General features: G+C 38.7%; 1 protein-coding gene across 1 annotated transcript in view; it reads left to right on the plus strand.

Annotated features, from left to right (window-relative positions):
• The window catches only part of OTOG (otogelin), a 150,467-nt gene that overhangs the window by 80,936 nt on the left and 48,343 nt on the right, over positions 1-21,188 (plus strand). The window contains exons 30-32 of the mRNA XM_034770197.1: positions 15,825-15,942; positions 16,533-16,612; positions 17,180-21,180. Coding sequence (XP_034626088.1) covers positions 15,825-15,942; positions 16,533-16,612; positions 17,180-21,180 — 4,199 coding nt within the window. The remainder of the gene's footprint in view (positions 1-15,824; positions 15,943-16,532; positions 16,613-17,179; positions 21,181-21,188) is intronic.

Consider the following 21,188-nt stretch of genomic DNA (forward strand, 5'->3'; position numbering starts at 1 on the left):
TGACAGCCTAATGCAGCTGTTGACTGGCACACTCCAACTTCATGAAAAATGACAGATTTTGTCATTGCCAAATGCCTGTTGCCTCCTGACAAATGCCTTTAATCACAGAGCTGCTGAAGTTTTGAATGGCAGAGTATATGGAGCTAATGCTATTACCAGAACGTTCGTAAAACATCTCAAGCAAAGGCCTCTTTTTGGACATAACAAAAAATGTTTCCTTGGTCTTTTATCTTTGAGGGGGGAATGGAGAAAGTTAAAAAGTGCTACAATTCTCAGTGGTCATGCATTAACGCAGAGTGGTATGTCTTTTCAAGTGTGAAGTCTTTGCCCTCCAGCCATTATGCCAAAAAATCCTATCTATGCTCATGGAAAACTGAAACAATTTACCTCGGCAAGTGGGATCAGATCGAATGATCAAGAGGCATTTCATTAATCACCACATCCGAAGGTTTGGGTTTCAGAGTTTTATAAGCAGAGAAACATAGGGCTCGAATCTTTCTCCAGCGTACTTTCACAGGGCTCAGTCTGCTGATGTAGGGTAATTACATGGTCTAAAAATACAGCAGCATTTGTTTAAGTTAATGGAAAAGTTACACCAGCTCCAGAGTGCAGAGGCAAAGGCAGATTGAGTTTCCTGCTGACTATTGTAAATGCTTTGCATATTAGATCAGAAACTTTCCAACTGGGAACTGCTATTCCTGAGGAACCAGAGGGTAAATACTGGGAGGAGAATAATAGGCCCTCTAAATCCCTTGGCCAGAAAACTCTTCATGAGTCCTCTTCATGTTCTATGACGCACGTTCAGAAGGAAGAATTTGTAATGACCCAATTTCCACAGCAATAGACACATACATATTTGTCTAAAGTCTGCTGAAGTGTCACTCTTTCTAGTTTCATAGCAATAAATACTGTAGTATTGAAATGCATTAGATATAAATTAAACAGATGTGATTGAAAAATGTATTGCAGTATTCCACAAATGACCACATGAATTTTTAAATGAAGTTGCTTCAACCATGCTCGTATTTGTCTGCTGCTCCTGTTCCTGAAAATGTTTGAGTGGTCATGTTGTATTCTGTGCATACGTGTTCACAGGAAAACAAAATTTAAATTTGTATGTGCTAGAATTTGCACTAGCAGTGGATGCATGCTCATCCAATTGAGTAAAAGAAAGAAATCTTTGAGATTTACCTGACAAATCACATCTAAATGCACAGATCAAATGTCAAATAATAGCAGTCAATCCATAGAATAATACATTTGAATCTTTTGAATAACAAATAAATGTGAGGAAATCAGAATCTTTTAATAGATATGTCTATTGTGTTCTGCAAACTTTTGTTCTTAATAAGACACTGCACTTTCTTACAAATAGCCTTTCATCTGAGTATCTTAAAGCATTTTACTAATTTAGGTGTTTGTCTAATACCCCTGTGAGGAAAGCAGTAATATCTTCGTTTTACTGATGAGGGAACTGAGGCACAGAGAATTTAAGTTTAGTTGTGTCTAAACTCACAAGGAAATTCCAGAATAGAATTCAGAAGAGCTGAGTGCTGTACTTTTGCCGAGTGCACAAGACTTCACTTTGATAACAATTTGTTATTTTTGCAAATAATAATTTTGAATAATTACTCAGACATAGGCATGGAATGTAGTCAATGAGAGTTGTATGTATTTCTGTTTGAGACAAGAATTGGATCTTTCTTAGTTAATTTTTCATGATTGTATCTTATACACCAAGAAAGGATGTTACAAAACTAAAAATTAAATTGATTTTTAAGATATAAAATTACTTTTTTTGATAAAAGCATCTTTTATGTTTTATCAAAATGTACATACAGTCTATCAGTTTTCATTTCATTTATCTTTGTCTGTTTCCCTCTGAGAGACAAGATGGGTGAAGTATTATCTTTTATTGGGCCAACTTCTGTTGGTGAAAGAGGCAAGCTTTTGTGCTTACACAGAGCTCTTCTTCAGGTCTGGGAAACATACTCAGTGTCACACAACAATGGAAAACATCCCTCTTTATAGAGCATACTTTTAAATGTCCTTTTTTAGTTATGAGGTACTCTTGAGTTTACACTGAGCTCTTCTGTTTTGTTTAAGTCCAAGTGATCATTATTCTAGGCCTGATGCTGAGGAACTACTGTGTACCTGCAAATCCGAAGTAAGTCAATGAGAACTGCAGGTTCTCAGCATCTGTCAGTATCAAGCTGTTTTCACAGTGGCATCAGAACCTTCTGCTATTTATATCACAAATGGGCATTTGACCTCCTGAATTTGTATGAATGAAGCAAGAAGACATTAATCGGTTGTGATAGCAACAATATATGCCTCAAAAATCACATCACCAGCTGTGAGGTAACTAAGGCAATTATACCTGAGAGCTAGATAACTATGTTTTGGTTTTGATTATATTTTGATCGGGGAAGCAGTTCATTCTGCCAGTATTATTTGCCTACATGCTTCAGTGCAGGAGTTTAAAGTACATGAGCAGAGGTTGTTGATGCTTGCATGTGAGCGGGTAGCTAGTTTCATGCTCCTTAGCATGTATCTGAGGAGCTAGCCAATCTAAGTGGTGGAGCAGTGTTGATCTGCTGTTATAAATTGATAGTAATGACTAGCACTGCCTGGATTCTGAGAAGAAAATGAAAACCAACAGTAGCAAATTGTATCCTTGCACAGTGGAAAATCTAAAGCAAAAGAAATAAGGAAAGAGTTTGAAAACCTGAAAACAAAGGGAAGGCATTATCTACACATGTGAAAATAGGGGCAGGGATGTGAATCAGTGAGTCCTAGACTAATGGAAAAATAATTATCATTAAAACAATTAGGCATGTGGCTCCTGTGAGGTTTTCTGGCTGCTTTCCCACTACCTCCAATATTTCTCCAATCTTCCTGCCTGCCTGTTCAGTTCTTTCAGATGCTGCCTGATCCTCAGTACCCTTTCCTATGTACTTTTGCCCTTTGTGGGCTTTTTGGATTTGGATTTTGCTTAGGCCAAGCCAGTGTTTAGCAAAGCAAGGAAATGCTGTAGTTTCATGTGAGTGCATTTGCATCAGATATGGGCTCCCCATAAAGTGAGACTGTGCATTAGATGCATATTTATAAAGTCACACAGTGTAGTTAATTGCTGACCAATTCTGACTATATTTTACTTTCTTATGTGTGCAACAGAAAAATTGTAATAAAAGTATACCAAGAGAGCAGGCATATAACTGGTGTATGGATTGCTGTAGGCAAGCTTGAGGCAAGCTGATCCTTCCATGTATTGAGCACCCTCAACTCCCACTGCAGCACTTAAGTCCTAGAGCTTAGCTTACTTTTGTATCTGTGATTTATGTAAATAAATTTGGTCATGAAATTGCACATTTAGATCCAAGTTTGGTCTGACTTTCAATCGCTCCTGTATGCTGCCTCCCCTTCCTAATTATTTCAATGCCCCCTATGAGGTAGGTAAATTAATATTATTATCCCTGTTTCAAATGGGAAATAGAGGCCCAGAGACTAGGGGCAAATTTTGAAGAGAGGACACATATTTTGAGTGTTTCAGTTTTTGGGTGCCCAGTACTGAACACCTAGGGCCTGATTTTAAGAAGTACTAAGCATCCCAAATTCTGGTTGAAGCCAATGAGAATGTTGGTTCCACAGCACCTCTGAACATCAGTCTCTACTTGACTTAAGCTGGATACTCAAAATTAGTGAACACTGAAAAATGTGGGTCTAAAAGACGAGAACATCAAGTGAATCAGTGATAGGATTAGGACTCAGGAGAACTGGGATCTCAGTGTCATTATTTATTCTCTAGGTCAGAATATCAAAAAATAGTAGGATACTTATTATCAAAGAATTAATTTCAAAAGTCAGGCAGAAGGGAATTAATATGTTAAAGCCTAGGGCCTCTTGTATAGAGAACACAGTATTTCTCCAATATCCAAACAGCAGTGACAGAGCTAAATATGGTGTTTGATAATATATATATAAATACTGCAAAGTATATGTCCTGATTCACATTCGAAATTTCTGTATTAACACGTTCATCAGCTGTGACTGACATACTAAGGTGCTCAGCTCTTCCTCAGGTAGTAGAAACATGGGTTTGGTTGGCATGTAAACTGGAATGATTGTCATCCAGAGAATAACTCCTTATTCTGTTAAGGCTATATCATTTCACTGGATAGAAAGCAAATTATGATAGACTTCATCAGAAGATGTGTGGTTTCCTTCAAATGCCATGACAAATCCTTGATAGAGAAACGTATAAAAACTCTGATGTAAAAAGCTTAACTCATTGTCAGTAAACTGAACATCACTACTTTGTTGTGAGTGAACTGCAGTATCACCCAAAATACAATAAACGGCTAGATGTTAGAGGAAGACTGTAAGCACTGTAAACATGGGAAGCATGACATGGAAATGGCTGATTAGTGTCATATGGCAACATAAAGTGCTGGTACTGTGACACAGATGAAATCCACAGTATCAGAGGCACATATAAAGAAGTTATATTTTCTATTATGGGGGAACAGTAGCTATAGTGACAATAAAAGTCTAAGTCCACTGTGGAATTTAATTTCTATAATTGATATAGGAGAGTGAGAAAAGTATCTGTAGCAGGCTGCAGAAATGGGTGTATAAGTGACTTTATTGATTTTTTTTCCTGGTGTTCCTTAAATCCTTATCAATATTACTGTTCATAAACTGTATAGAGCAGTGGCAAAGTGAAGAGAGGCAGAGTGGTCTAGTGAAGAGAGCACTGGATTAAGAGTCAGGAGACATGAATTCTGCTCTGTGATCTCAGGCAAGTCACTTCACCTCTCCGTGCCTCTGTTTCCCCTCCCAAGTTTGATCTATTTAGACTGGAAACTCTTTGGGGCAGGGACTGTCTTTTACTGTGTTTGTATGGTGCCTGTCATAATGGATCCCTAATCTGATTTGGGGCCTCTAGACACTCCAAATAGTAATTAATAATAAACAAACGTAGAAATTTAATTGGCCCTATGTGACTTACAGTTGAGACACACTTAACACAGTTCCATGCTGGCTTAAGCACACCATGAATTACTGCAGTATTAGCATACAGGGTGTGGCTATAGTTGGTGGGCTCATTGTCCGTGTTTTAGTCTTATGAGGTGCTGCTGAGCATCTCATAGAATGCGCTGATCTCCTGTTGCAGTCAGTGGTAACTGAAGGTGCTCTGTGCTGACTCCACCAGTTGCTTAAGTCTGCTCTAGGTTCTGGCCATCCGTTTGTAGACACAGGAGTCAGATAGTGCCTACATGTCAAAAACTGTATAATGCAATGCAGTGATCAAAAACCCAGAGAAAATGAGCATGATGTGCCTGGCAAGAAAACATGTAGCATCTCAAGTTGCAACATTAGCTGCTCAGGGATAAAACCTGGTAGAGAATTTATTGCAATCATTTGGAAATGGTGCTAATTAGGGCTGTCAAGCGATTTAAAAAATTAATCACAATTAATCGCACTGCTAAACAATAATAGAATACCATTTATATAAATATTTTTGGATGTTTTCCACATTTTAAAATATATTGATTTCAATTACAATACAGAATACAAAGTGTACAGTGCTCACTTCATATTTATTTTTATTATAAATATTTGCACTGTAAAAATGAAAAAATAGTATTTTTCAATTTAATTAATACAAGTACTGTAGTGCAATCTCTTTATCATGAAAGTTGGACTTACAAATGTAGAATTATGTACAAAAAATAACTGCATTCAAAAATATAACAATGTAAAACTTTAGAGCCTACAAGTCCACTCAGGCCTACTTCTTGTTCAGCCAATTGCTCAGACAAAAAGTTTGTTTACTTTGGCAGGAGATAATGCTGCCCGCTTCTTGTTTACAATGTCACCTGAAAGTGAGAACAGGCATTCGCATGGCACTGTTCTAGCCGGCGTTGTAAGATATTTGTGCCAGATGCGCTAAAGATTCATATGTCCCTTCATGCTTCAACCACCATTCCAGAGGATATGCGTCCATGCTGATGATGGGTTCTTTTTGATTAAAAATCCAAAGCAATGCAGACCGACGCATGTTCATTTTCATCATCTGAGTCAGAAGTCACCAGCAGAAGGTTGATTTTCTTTTTTGGTGGTTCAGGTTCTGTAGTTTCCGCATTGCAGTGTTGCACTTTTAAGACTTCTGAAAGCATGCTTCACACCTCGTCCTTCTCAGATTTTGGAAGGCATTTCAGATTCTTCAATCTTGGGTCGAGTGCTATAGCTATCTTTAGAAATATCACATTGGTACCTTCTTTGCGTTTTGTCAAATCAGCAGTGAAAGTGTTCTTAAAATGAACAACACGCTGGGTCATCATCTGAGACTGCTATGATATGAAATGTATGTCAGAATGCAGGTAAAGCACAGAGGAGGAGACATACAGTTCTTCCCCAAGGAGTTCAGTCACAAATGTAATTAATGCATTATTTTTTTAATGAGTGCCATCAGCATGGAAGCATGTCTTCTGGAATGGTGGCAAAACCATGAAGGGGCATACGAATGTTTAGCATATCTGGCAAGTAAATACCTTGCAATGCAAGCTACAAAAGTGCCATGTGAATGTCTGTTCTTACTTTCAGGGGTCATTGTAAATAAGAAGCGGGCAGCATTATCTCCCATAAATGTAAACAAACTTGTTTGTCTTAGCGATTGGTTGAACGAGAAGTAGGACTGAGTGGACTTGCAGGCTCTAAAGTTTTATATGGTTTTGTTTTTGAGTGCAGTTATGTAACAAAAAAAAATCTACCTTTGTAAGTTGCGCTTTCATGATAAAGAGATTGAAATACAGTACTTGTCTGAGGTGAATTGAAAAATACTATTTCTTTTATCATTTTTACAGTGCAAATATTTGTAATAAAAATCATATAAAGTGAGTACTGTACACTGTTTTCTGTGATTTAATTGAAATAATTATATTTCAAAATATAAAACCGTCCAAAATATTTAATACATTTCAATTGGTATTCTATTGTTTAACAGTGTGATTAAAACTGTGATTAATCACAATTAATTTTTTTAATTGTGATTAATTTTTTTGAGTTAATCGCATGAGTTAACTGTGATTAATCGACAGCCCTAGTGCTAATGAATCTTAAGGCACAAGGGCTCCCAAAATATGACTTGTAGCTTATAATACAAATTGGCTGCAGCGATGTTATATTTAGAAGTCATTTGATCTGGATATGCAGGTTAATGCACTAGACAGGTAGGAGTCACATCTGATGATATTACAATGAATAAGGGAAGTGGTGAATTCACACCACCCCAGCTGGAGCCCAGGAAGACTAGAGCCTCAAGGAGTCCTAATCCTTCTCTGAGCTTCAGGGTGTGCAGGGGACAAGGGATGCACAGGCTTCACCATCCATTAGGATGATGTACCCTGCTTTTCCCTGATGTGACTGGCCCATTATATGGATTGTGTTACACTGGTCTACAATTTTTGAGAAGTCGTCTGCTTCAGAGATAAAATGTGCTATTTATTATGTATTTTGATGTGATGAATTCAAATATGACAATTAAAACAACTGTTTCTAAGATATTTAAGTTTTTACATTTTATGTCTATGCATATTGTGTAGATAGTAGAGTTTTAATCATAAATTGTAAACCTAGGTCTTTTCATGTGTTTATGGTTGCTTTACATGATGATATTTCGTCTGTCCTGTTTATGTAACACTTTAAAAATCAGCAAAAGGGTTATATAAATAAAATTTATTATGAAACAAGAGGCAAAAACTATTATGTTCATAGTTTAGGCCTCTTCAGTGTCTACTCGGCGCTTCTTGGCTTGTCTCTTGTATTCATTAAATGGAGCATCTCTTGTCACTGTCCAGCAATAGTCTGCAAGCATTGATGGGCTCCATTTGCCCTGATAGCGTTTCTCCATTGTTGCAATGTCCTGGTGAAATCGCTTGCCGTGCTCGTCGCTCACTGCTCCGCAGTTCGGTGGAAAAAAATCTAGAGGAGAGTGCAAAAAATGTATCTTTAGTGACATGTTGCAACCAAGGTTTTTGTATGCCTGGAGGAGGTTTTCCACCAACAACCTGTAGTTGTCTGCCTTGTTTTTCAGAGAAAATTTATTGCCACTAACTGGAAGGCTTTCCATGCCGTCTTTTCCTTGCCACACAGTGCATGGTCAAATGCATCATCCTGAAGAAATTCAAGAATCTGAGGACCATCAAAGACACCTTCCTTTATCTTAGCTTCACTTAACCTTGGAAATTTTCCACGGAGGTACTTGAAAGCTGCTTATGTTTTGTCAATGGCCGTGACAAAGTTCTTCATCAGACCCTGCTTGATGTGTAAGGGTGGTAACAAAATCTTCCTTGATTCAGCAAGTGGTGGATGCTGAACACTTTTCCTCCCAGGCTCCAATGACTGTTGGAGTGGCCAATCTTTCTTGATGTAGTGGGAATCTCTTGTATGACTATCCCATTCGCAGAGAAAACAGCAGTACTTTGTGTATCCAGTCTGCAGACCAAGCAAGAGAGCAACAACCTTCAAATCGCCACAAAGCTACCACTGATGTTGGTCATAGTTTATGCTCCTCAAAAGTTGTTTCATGTTGTCATAGGTTTCCTTCATATGGACTGCATGACCAACTGGAATCGATGGCAAAACATTACCATTATGCAGTAAAACAGCTTTAAGATTCGTCTTTGATAAATCAATGAACAGTCTCCACTCATCTGGATCGTGAACGATGTTGAGGGCTGCCATCACACCATCGATGTTGTTGCAGGCTACAAGATCACCTTCCATGAAGAAGAATGGGACAAGATCCTTTTGACGGTCACGGAACATGGAAACCCTAACATCACCTGCCAGGAGATTCCACTGCTGTAGTCTGGAGCCCAACAGCTCTGCCTTACTCTTAGGTAGTTCCAAATCCCTGACAAGGTCATTCAGTTCACCTTGTGTTATGAGGTGTGGTTCAGAGGAGGAAGATGGGAGAAAATGTGGTCCTGTGACATTGATGGTTCAGGAGCAGAAGTTTCATCCTCTTCCTCTTCCTTGTCTGACTCCAGTGAGAATGATTCTGGTGCATCAGGAACCGGCAGTCCTTCTCCGTGGGGTACTGGGCGTATAGCTGATGGAATGTTTGGATAATGCACAGTCCACTTTTTCTTCTTTGACACGCCTTTCCCAACTGGAGGCACCATGCAGAAGTAACAATTGCTGGTATGATCTGTTGGCTCTCTCCAAATCATTGGCCCTGCAAAAGGCATAGATTTCCTTTTCCTGTTCAACCACTGTCGAAGATTTGTTGCACAAGTGTTGCAGCATATGTGTGGGGCCCACCTCTTGTCCTGATCTCCAGTTTTGCAGCCAAAACAAAGGTGATAGGCTTTCTTAACCATAGTGGTTATACTGTGCTTTTGTGATGCAAAAGTCACTTCACCACAAACATAGCAGAAGTACGAGGCATCTCTGCTCACTTTGGCTAAACAGAAATGTGTCCCTTTGCAAAATCAAACACTGTTCACACAAGTACGAGGCATCTCTGCTCACTTTGGCTAAACAGAAATGTGTCCCTTTGCAAAATCAAACACTGACAAATAAGAGAGCACGACACTGTATGATTTCTAGAGCTGATATAGGGCAATTTGTTCAGCAGAGTGATGTAAGCTTCATTATGATCGCATCATCCGTGACCTCTAGGAATAACATGATGCAATTCATATAATGTATGATGCAATACCAGCTTCAGATTGCATCATTCATTGTTTTGCCTAAAAAGTAAGTACTGTCCAAACCCAGTCATAGATTTATTCATAGATCCAGTCAAAGATGTATTTTAGTCATTTCTGGTTTAAATTGAGATCCCTTCCCTTTATAACTCACTTATCCTCCGCCATTCCCAAGTCAAGGGTCGTATATACTGACCCAATAGCATATCTTGAAAACTAGAGCCAATCAACAATTTTAAGCATCATTTTCGTTCTCAGTGACCCAGAATTAGTACTAAAAGTTTCAGAGTAGCAGCCGTGTTAGTCTGTATCCGCAAAAAGAACAGGAGTACTTGTGGCACCTTAGAGACTAACAGATTTAGATAAATCTGTTAGTCTCTAAGGTGCCACAAGTACTCCTGTTCTTTTTACTAAAAGTTTGACTACATTTATTTCAGAAGCATTTTGGCTGTAGAGCAGTGTTATAGGTGGGAAAAGACTTGTCCCTTATTAATGTGTGCACAGGACTACAGTTATGACTGGCCTTTGTCTGGAGTGCACAATAAAGGGGGAAGGCTCACATATTACACTGTTAGGACCCAGTACAAGTATGTAGATAGATACATGCTTCCCCTCAACACTTCTGCACGAGTGCTATTCACAATCTGTTCCTAACTGTGACTTGGGCAAACTGCATTGAAAAATTATGGGAAAATACACACAGATATTTTGGCACATAATCTCCTTCGGTACTCTACTCTCATACAGCTTTTTGGGTTAATCTAGTTTTCTCCCAAGGGATAACTATAATATTGCTTTCTGATCACTGGAAGGTATATCCTTCTTCTAATCCATCCCTCTGGAGGCATTTTAGCAGCTGACATGAGTGATTAGGTGCATTCCTTTTGTAATTTACACACTTACAAAAATCCAGCTTTGCTCAGTTTAACATTCTCATTTGTCTGAAATTCCCTGACTGTAATGGAAGATCTCCAGTGGCCACACAATTTTTCTTTGCTAATTGTTTACTCAGCAACATTCATAACTTCACCCACTACCTACCCATGTTTTCTGAGAAATGGAGAATAGAAGTCATAGACATACACCCCTGTATTACTAGACGCTGTCTGAAAATGTTGTGCATATGAGGCACTTGGCACATGCCCTCAAGTACTCAATTCTCCAGATTTTACACATAGAGAAAGCATGCAACTTAAAGCTACTAGGGAGAAAAGTATGTGTGTTACCATTCCCCCGACTTGTCTCTTTAGTGTTACAAGGTGTTCTTGCGAGTGATTTGAGAATAAAGTACTGCAAAATATGGGTAAATAAATGCTCATAGTCATCTAGAGCAGGGGTTCTCAACCTTTTTCTTTCTGAGCCTCCCCCAACATGCTATAAAAACTCCATGGCCCACTTGTGCCACAACAACTGTGTTTCTGCATATAAAAGCCAAGGACAATGTTAGGGGGCCATGTCACAGGGGCCCAGTGAAGCTAAGTTGCTCAGGCTTCAGCTTCAGCCCCGGGTGGCAGGCCTCAGGGCCCCGAGTTTCAGCCCCATGCAGTGGGGTTTTGGCTTTCTGCCCTGGGCCCCAGCAAGTCTAATACTGGCCCTGCTTGGCGGCCCCTCAGGGAACTACTAATCTAGAGTATCTAATAATTTCAGAAAAGCTCCAATGTCTGTCCCATTCTGGAATTATAAAGTGCAGAAACAAAGGAAAAATAAGTAAATATTTATTCTGGGACATTGGAAATAAGAGAATATTTATGGTATTTTCTCCAGTTCTGGTTACTGTTTTAATAGAATATTTCAAGCACACACTGTGTCTATCTACTTTGCTCACGAACCTCTTAAAACAGGAAATAACATCTTTTTTTTTGGTTGAGTTGCTTTTTTGCTGAGATTGGTGGGATATAATTCAGGGCTTTCTATTATGTAAAACATCCTGGGAATTCAGTCAGGATGTGTTTTTTTTATGTGAGCATGTCTGGATTATATATAGGCTTGGAAGAATTAGATTTTTATTGGTAAATGTCAGTAAATATGGATTTCACTGTACACATAAACCAATGAGAAAATATTTCCATTGATGATAATTGAAATTAACACATAGGCAAAGTAAGAAAAATGCTGCTTGAGAACTTATAAGGATATTTACTTTGTATATTTTGACATGTTGATGTTGACAATTTGTGTTTTAATGGTTATAAAGCTTTAACTGTTTGGATCTTAACATCTGCTGTCATTAAATAATTATTGTTTGACACACACCCCTTCCATAATTTCCTGCAACTGTGAACATTTAGATACATAAATATTTAAAAATATTGCTTATAATACATCTATATTATCTGTCAAAATTATAAAATAATAAAAATTGAATTCTGCCAAGCCTAGTTATATAGCAATCACGGTTATGAACCTGGGGCATTGGGTTTCACAGCTATGAAACCCATAGATTACTTGGTTAGAAATATATGCTTTCTAAAGAACTTTGGTTAATTTTTTAGAAGTGTTGAATGCTTGCAACTCTGTTTGAAGTTACTGGGATATGTAGGTGCTCATCAGACCCAATCTGTTTGGTTTTTATCTAATTTTGAATGTAGAACATATAACTCTTGTGCTTGGATGAACGAAGGTTACAGTGGCCCAGGTCTTGTATAAAGAATCACACTGGCAGTTTATGGAGTTCACATGGAGCCTCTTTGCAGGATTAGGACTATCTATTGCATTGTACGCATTCTAACAATGGAAATGTAAGCCTATTAATAGTAAAGAAAGAGATGGTGAAAAATTCAAATATCAATTAATTTGGTTCTTCCCTCTTCTCGTTTACTTTACTTGGCGGGAAATGGATTGAAGGGCATATTATTCCAAGTGTATGACAGTTCCAATAAAGCAAGAAATAAAGCTTCAGAGATCTTCTATACATGCACAAATAATCCTCTATGATCTCCTCAGATTATCCATATCTGTTGTGTCTCTATGCCATGTATCCTTCCACCTCATGGTTCCTGCCTGCATATCAACTCTGTTACACAGAATATAAAATCCTACGCATTTAATGAAAATTGTATGTAAAGTATTCCCTCCTCCCATCGCTATCAGATTTAAGCAACTGCAGATTCTCCCACTGGAACAGGATACACATGCTTAATAATTTATAGCAAATGTAATGTAGTAAATTCACTTGCTACTACAATAAAACCAGTGTTTCTCATAGAAATAATAATTCAGGGATATTATACAGACTGGCATTGTTAGAGGATAACACTAGATGGCAACAGGTACACTCTTTTAATATAGAAAATGGGGAAGTTATTAAAACTTGATTTACATATTCTCTTCTGCTCTATGAGAATTATTATTTTTATCAAGCAAGAGGGGACTTATATTACTAGTAATAGTATAACAACTACCCATAAGTGCAGATGTACCTAGGCTGAAGAGGGAAAAAATTTCTGACGTCTTTTGGAAAAGAGTCACATGTCTCTAAACAAATGTAAAATAGCAATGAATTAAAGAGCCTGATACTTCACTCCTCACTGAAGCTAAGATCAATGGGAGCTTTTTCAGGACAGAAGTCTTGAATATCACCCTAAAAATATAATCATGGTAGCAGAACATATTTTCTAGTAATAAACACTGCTCCCCAATCTCTAACATAAATGTTCTGTGTGGTGCAGCTGCTCTGCATCAGGTTGCCTAGGTGGCATAATCTGGCCTGGTGTCCACTTTAAGGGTTGGTCTACATTGGGGGGGGGGGGGGGGAATTGATCTAAGATACGCAACTTCAGCTACATGAATAGCGTTGCTGAAGTCGAAGTATCTTAGATCGATTTACCTTGGGTCCTCACAGCACGGGATTGCCGGCTGCGGCTCCCCCGTTGACTCCACTACCGCTGCTCGCTCCGGTGGAGTTCCGGAGTTGACAGGGCGCGTGTTCGGGGATCAATATATCGCGTCTTAATGAGACGTGATATATCGATCCCGATAAATCGATCGCTACCCGCCGATACGGCGGGTAGTCTGGACATACCCTAACTTGCTAAGGAAAGCTCATATAATGCACTCTTTCCTTGCTCTCACTGACAGTGCGACAAGAGAAAAGGGGCTTGGGCTAGGACACCAGAATGATATCCTAACCTCTGGATACATTTTTGGTTCCCTATAGTTGTTGAAGTCTAGCAGAACTTTGAGGAGCCCTGAGGCTCATCTAACATGGCACAGGGGGACTTGCGTGCAAACAGATAGTGCAGGATCAGGCTAGCACAAAGGAGAACTTTAAGCAGTGCTAAGTTTGTAATGAAAGAGATGCTGGGGCTCAAGCAATTTTTTTATTTTCATAACTGATGCAGCAAAGCCAGAGGTGCCGGGCTATGAACTGCCAAGTTTAGAGGTGCCGGGGCTCAGCCCTGGCAAGCGCTGGCACAAATTAAGCACTGGCCTTCAATTATCCTTGTGTGCATGTGTGCACGCACACACACACAGCTGATGTGAGGTTGCTGGTTTATACTCCCCCTGAGATGTAGGTCACTTTTTATTTGTTTTCTTCTTAACACTTCCTCTATGACATTGCATCATTATTTAATAAATATGTGAAGACACTACTTATTAATGAAAATTTCCCAATTTTATTCTCTGGACCATGCACAAGAATTTCACACTTTCCCTAACTGCTTTTGCTATTTGTATTTCAATTTTGTGATTTTAATACCTTTTAATAAATACTATTCCACAAAGATGTTACTAAGGTGATGCAGGTGATTTTTAAATTCATCATAGTATCGATTTCATTTAACAGGACACCCTTTTTTAAAGTGACGTGTGAACTATGATTGTAGTTTTCCAAGTCTTGGAGTGGTGCTTGGTCATGATAAATAGGAGAAATCTATACTACACGCCTGCATATAGCTCAGTTGCTTCTGACATTAAGGGGCACATATATTGAGTCTGAAAACTATTCTCTGATTCAGTTATGGTCCTCTTTTAAAATGTTGGCCTTTTACTGTTTCTGAAAAGATCAACCTTAAGAATGTATGTTTTAAATGTAATGATTTCTGATTATTTGCTTGTTTGAAATGGTGTTTCATTTTTCCTCTAAAGTAAAAGCTGTTGCACTGTACAAACCTTCTGGAAAGTCTCCTTGTGTTGCCTAATTTTGCACACCAAATAAACCACTCTTGCTGATGCAACCTCTTTTAAAAATATCATTAAAGTAGCACATTAAATAAAGTAGCATGTTCTTCTAAGTCTTTCATAGTAATGATCCCACTGAATCAACATTACTCACATTGATTTCATGTTGTTTCCCCACTGAAAATTCACAACAGTTCAGACAGAGTTATCAGAAAAGTTATATAGTTTATTCTTTTATGAAGATTGTTTTTAAAATATTGCTGAATGTCTATTATTTCTTGCTGCACTGTCAGTCTTCAAATTGTTTTAGTATGCACTAGAAAATAGATATGTCAACTAGAATACAATGTCACATTTTCTACTGCATAGTGTAAAATAGTTTGCATATGCATTACTCTGCATGTGTAATATACAGTGGATACACTTAACGTTCATTCCAGTTTCAGAGATACTAAAAATTTCAGATATCCCCCATTTTAAATACAGTCAATAGAAATAGTAATATTTCTAAAACCAAAATGAACCTTTTAAGTGTGCTCACTATAGAGCAGGGATCAGCAACGTTTGGCACGCGGCTTGCCAGGGTAAGCACCCTGGCGGGCCGGGCTAGTTTTATTTACCTGCTGACGCAGCCGGTTCGGCCGATCGCGGCCCCCACTGGCCGCGGTTCGCTGTCCTGGGCCAATGGGGGCAGCGAGAAGCGGTGCGGGCGAGTGATGTGCTGGCCGCGGCTTCTCGCCGCCCCCATTGGCCCGGGACAGCGAACCGCGGCCAGTGGGGGCCGCGATCGGCCAAACCTGCCACGTCATTAAAACTGGCCCGGCCCGCCAGGGTGCTTACCCTGGCGAGCCGCGTGCCAAACGTTGCCGACTCCTGCTATAGAGTGTGTACGTGTGTGTGTGTATATATAATGTGTGTGTGTATATGCATATGCATATTGGTATGTATATATGCCTCTGTATAATAAATCATGTATTCTTCCAGATGCCAAATTTAAGTTTCCAGCCCATTCTACATGCGAGTGGCGTTATGATGCCTGTACAAGCCCTTGTTTCAAAACATGCAGAGACCCTTTGGGACAAAACTGTCAGGATGTACCAAAGTAAGTATCAGCATTTTTCTAGAATAAAAGTATATAATTCTAGTAATATTTATATAGCATGATAAGTACATATGGCACTGGATATAGTTCAGTGCCATGGCACCATATTCATTAGTCAAAATTCAGTGAAGGAGGAAGTGGTGGAATTGTAGCCATTGTGGTAGCTATATTAAAATGATGCCCTTGAATGGTAGTAATCTTTCAAGATAGTGGGTATCCTAAATTAAGAGTGTCATTGAAAAGATGTGGTAGTCAGCTAATGTCAAATAGTTCTGGCCCTGCTCCTCTCATGATGGCATTGCAGCAGCCATATCTGTCCCTAACAAAACTACTGAACAAAATTTTATTTCAGAGGGCAATGGCTCTCTGGCATTTCTAAATGAAAGTCTTTATTATTGGAAGCCGACATTCATTCCAAAGATAGTTACATAGTTCACATGTTAGCTCAGATCTTCAGGAATGGAACCAGAAAGGTCCATTATCAGAGTCCTGTGCCTTAAATTATTTAGAAATGTAGAATGCTTTCTTAAAATTAAATACTTTGTCTATAACCGACTGCTTGAATAGTTAATGTTGTGTTTCTCTTTTAGAGTGGAAGGATGTGTCCCCATGTGTCCTCTCCATATGGTGTTGGATGAAGTCACTCAAAGATGCGTGTATTTTGAAGATTGTATGTTCAAAATTTTCCACTTTATTATGTTTAATTTGATATTTAACTTGTGACATTACTAGATACCTAAAGTAGTATAGCCAGAATTTTCAAACATGGGTGTCCAAAGTTAGACATCTAAGTCCATATTTAGGGACCCACATAAATGGCCTGATTTTTCAGAGATTTTGAGCCCTGGCAATATATCAGTGACAATTAGGCCCCTTACTTAAGTGACCCAATGCAGTTTTTACATATCTAACTTTAGATGCCCAAGTTCATAAATTTTGAGTTATCATTTAACGTGCTTTTCAGTTAAAACAAATATATTTTTCCTAAAATATAAGACAAATTATAAAGAAAATTAAGAGGTTCCTTTTCCATAAAAGTTTCAGTAACATTAAATATATAGTCAATGCCTTCCCTTTTTTTTTTTTTTAGAAGCTCTAAAAATATTAAAAACCTGAAGAAAGGGAAAAAAAATAAGATAGGACTAGATGACTTCATATGGATCCCTTCCACCTCTAATAGCTTAATGATTCTAGTATATTGATTCACAGACTAACATCTATTTTTGTCTGGTTTTAGGCATTGAGCCTTCAGTTGATGTTCAACCTTCACCATCCAGTATGAGAACACCAACTCTTTCACATGTAACTTCCAGTTCTTTCAATGTCTCGGTTGCAGCAGTTCTGAGTAAAGTAGTAACTTCATCCCCTATACCTGAAACAAAAGACACAAAAACAACACGTGCATCAAAGTGGCAATTCAGTGCAACCATAGAAAAAACTAAATTTTCAACTGTTCTTATTCCAAATACAACAGTTTTAACCACAACTATATCACCAAATGTTTCGGCATATTCAGCTGGAGCTACATCATCTGACAAAAGCACTATTGCAATGTCTGAATCACCAAAATCTAATATAAGTTTCCCTTCAGTACTTGATGTTTTTCCATCGACAACTCCTGCCACTACAGAAATCTCTACAGGTATACAAGCAACGAGTAGTACCACTCCTAAGGTTTTGAGTGCTACAGAGCCTGAGACTGTAACTACAACACATGCAATGACTAAAATCACTGAAACAGAAGGCAAACCAACTTCTACTTTTATTTTAACTGGGACATCGTCAATAATAAGAGTAACAGAATCACCAATCACAACTACTGCAATATCAGAAACATCAGAAATAGGCACTAGGATACGTCCCACAGTGGAAACAAAACTAAAACCAGAAAAAACTATAGCCCCTTACTTTGTATCAGCCACAGAACAAACAACCACATATTTCACCAAATACACTATGTCACCATCTTTGGAAACCTCTTCTTATGCACCAACAGCAAATCAAACAAGAACTTCAGAAGGAACAAAATCAAGTACTGAACAAACTTCTTCCACAATAGCTAATGTCACTGAAACTTCATTTTCCCCTCTGATTACTACATTATTTACACTGAAGCCACCAATGACTTCAGAAACAACAAAAGGAACAGTTGCTTTAACCAAAGAAGAAATAAAGACCACATTTTCCCCACTATCTACACACCCTGTTCCATTATTACATGTAACACTGTCAGTTACTGAAACTCCTACATATATGGTTCAAAACTTGACAGGTAGTGCAGGGGTATTCCTTGCCACAACTCATGGTGCAAAGACAGCAACTCTGCAAACTAAAGAGATGTCGCCATTGTTGTCATCATCATCATCCTCAGGAATAACTGGCTTCCTATTTACAACTGGTGAAAAAGAAATAATACAAGCAACCACAAGTGTGGAGCAGCCATCAAGTTCATATTTTTCTCCATATTCACTGTATTCTAGTTCAGCTACAACTGCAAAACCCAGCATTCTTCCTACAAAAAGGCCTTCACTGCCCGATATAAGTGCTGCTTCTCCAGCTTTAGCAGAATCAAAAGAAACTTTGCAAACAGCATCAACTACTGAATATCCACCATTCATCGTTCTAAATATGACAGAAACCCTGACTACTTTATACACTAAATATCCTGTTTCATCTCATACTGCCAGAGCTATTCCTTTGTCCACAAAAGTAACATCTAAAATAACAGGCCCCTATGAATTATCAGCAAAGCCAACTACATTCTCACAAAGAACATCTACTGAATACAAATCACCTCTATTTCTTAATACAACAAAGATGAACATTGAACCCTACACTATTAGAATGACATCAGCAACAAAAACATCTGCTTTAGCAAAAGAAATCGTGGATTTGGTCCCTACAATTCCATTGGTAACTAAACAATTGGAAACAATGCAAACAACATTCATCGCTGAATCTCCATATACTCTTAGTGAGACTGAAACAACAAGGATCATTGTCCATCCTGATGAAGCACAAACAGAAAAAATTACTAGTGTACATACCAGAAAGCCAGCTACATTTGCTTCATCACCAGCAAGCTCCCTACCAACTTTCACTACTCTGCTTCCACTATCCTCATTTAGAAAAGAGATATCAACGACAGCCACTAGTTCTGTGCGCACATCATCTGAAGCTACTGTTACAATGACCATTACTTTATACCCAAGAACATCAGTAGTAAAATCTACTTTTTCAACAGAAGGAAAAACTCCCCATTTGACTGCCTCAACCATATCCACTATAGAAGAGCAACCAAGTTCATTAACATCACCATCACCTGCGGAACTGCCAGCAAAAGTCACTTTGAATATTACTGATGCTACATTATCCCCATACTCTGAATTCAGCAGCAGACTAATAACTAGTAAAAAAGTGACAGCAGTCAAAGAAAGGTCAACTTTGCGCACTTCTGTTACATCTCCATCAACAAAGTCACCTCACATATTCCCTACCACTCAGTATCTGGCAGAGACATCGGTTTCCCTATACACTTTAACACAAAAAATACCTAAGGAACCAGCCACTACAAAGCACCCAGTACAGACTGGAACAGTTTCCACAGTCTCAAAGCCTACAGTTAAAACCGTCACAGAAACAGTAAAACAAACTGCATCTACAACTCAGATATCATTAATCAAAGATTACTCCTCCTTTGCTACAACTTCCTCTGTTCAAACTTCATCAGCAGCGATGGTTTCTCCACAGATCAGAGAGGAGTCTGCTATACCACGTTTCACTACCAAATTGACAATAGAACATGTTCCTTCAACTCCCAAACCTTATTTGGAAAGCAAAAAAAGTACCACAATTTACCAGCCTCCAACAGAAATATTGATCACCGCTATTCATCCAGAAGCTCTCTTTAGTACAACAGAATCTATAGGAGAATTTACCACCTTGTACCCATTCCTAACTACCTCGCGACCTGCAGTGGCTATTTCAACGTTATCTCCTACCTCAGTAGTTCCAGCTAAAGTTCTTTTAACTACTGAAAAAGAGTCATCCTTAACTGATACTGTCTTACAGACTTACATACCGGGAACTGCCTCAGCTTTGCAGACAAAACTCCCGACTTCAACCAGAAAAAAAATGGATTTGACTGTCAGCACAAGACCCCTCTCTTTTTCATCAAAAGTAATTACAACTTCATCACCATTAGCTACAATGAAAAAAGAATTTCCATCATTTCCTACCCAAAAGTCAGATTCCAGTTTTGAATCCACAAAGCAGACAGCAGTTACTGAACCAATAGTTTCTAGTCAGACACCTACAGTCTCTATAGCCATATTTCCTTTATCGAAGTTAACATCTCCATCACTTATTCTATCAGAAACTCCCATCACAACGGAGAAGGAATCATTAGCAGGTGCCCTTTTAACACCAGTGATTTCAACTGCATCCACGTCAATGGGCAAAAGTGCTACAGAGAAGACTGTGGTGTTGTCTAAGCAAGTGCCACTTTCAACTACTTCCTACAGTTCCACATTCCAAGCAGGAACAGTGTTACCAGCTACCACACATTCTTCGACTACAGCCACTGTTTTAGCACCTTCATCAGGAAGTAGTGTAACAGCGCAAAACATCACTACAGCATCAGCTACTTCAGGGACAACAGCAGCAATAAAAGAAGCCCTCACCACCTCATTGTTTTCAGGGAAACCCATATATTTTTCTGTTGCTTCAGAAACAGAAAAAGCCATCACTTCTGAAACAGCAGAGCCTGCAGTACTGGTTACAAAACCACAGTCTTTTCATACGCCAGGCGTCACAGATTTGATCACCCCCACCTTAAAAACAACACAGACATTTCATTCTCCATATTTCACAAATATAACTGCTGTGCCTCCTAAACTAGGTGTATCAGTTTTGTCCACCATATATTCATCCTCTGAGCAAATAACTGCCTCTTCTAGTGCCGCATCATCAGGCACCACTAGTCAAACTCCAAAACTTGGAACACTGTCTGTAACTGAGGTCCACACACCCTCAAAGAGTTCATTGTTAATGATGCCAACCCACTCAAATGCTACAATGGCTGCATCAGTTCCTTCATTTGCCTATGTATCTACCAAACCACTTTATGAGTCTGCTACAGAGTATTCTGGTGGACTAACAACAGCTGAAGCTATCTCAGGAGTCACGGCATCAGCTTTCATGCCAGCTAGAGAAACAGCAACGCTCCAAACTTGTGTAGTGAGTAA

This window comes from Trachemys scripta, chromosome 4 (assembly GCF_013100865.1).
Source record: "Trachemys scripta elegans isolate TJP31775 chromosome 4, CAS_Tse_1.0, whole genome shotgun sequence".
NCBI classification, from domain to species: domain Eukaryota; kingdom Metazoa; phylum Chordata; order Testudines; family Emydidae; genus Trachemys; species Trachemys scripta.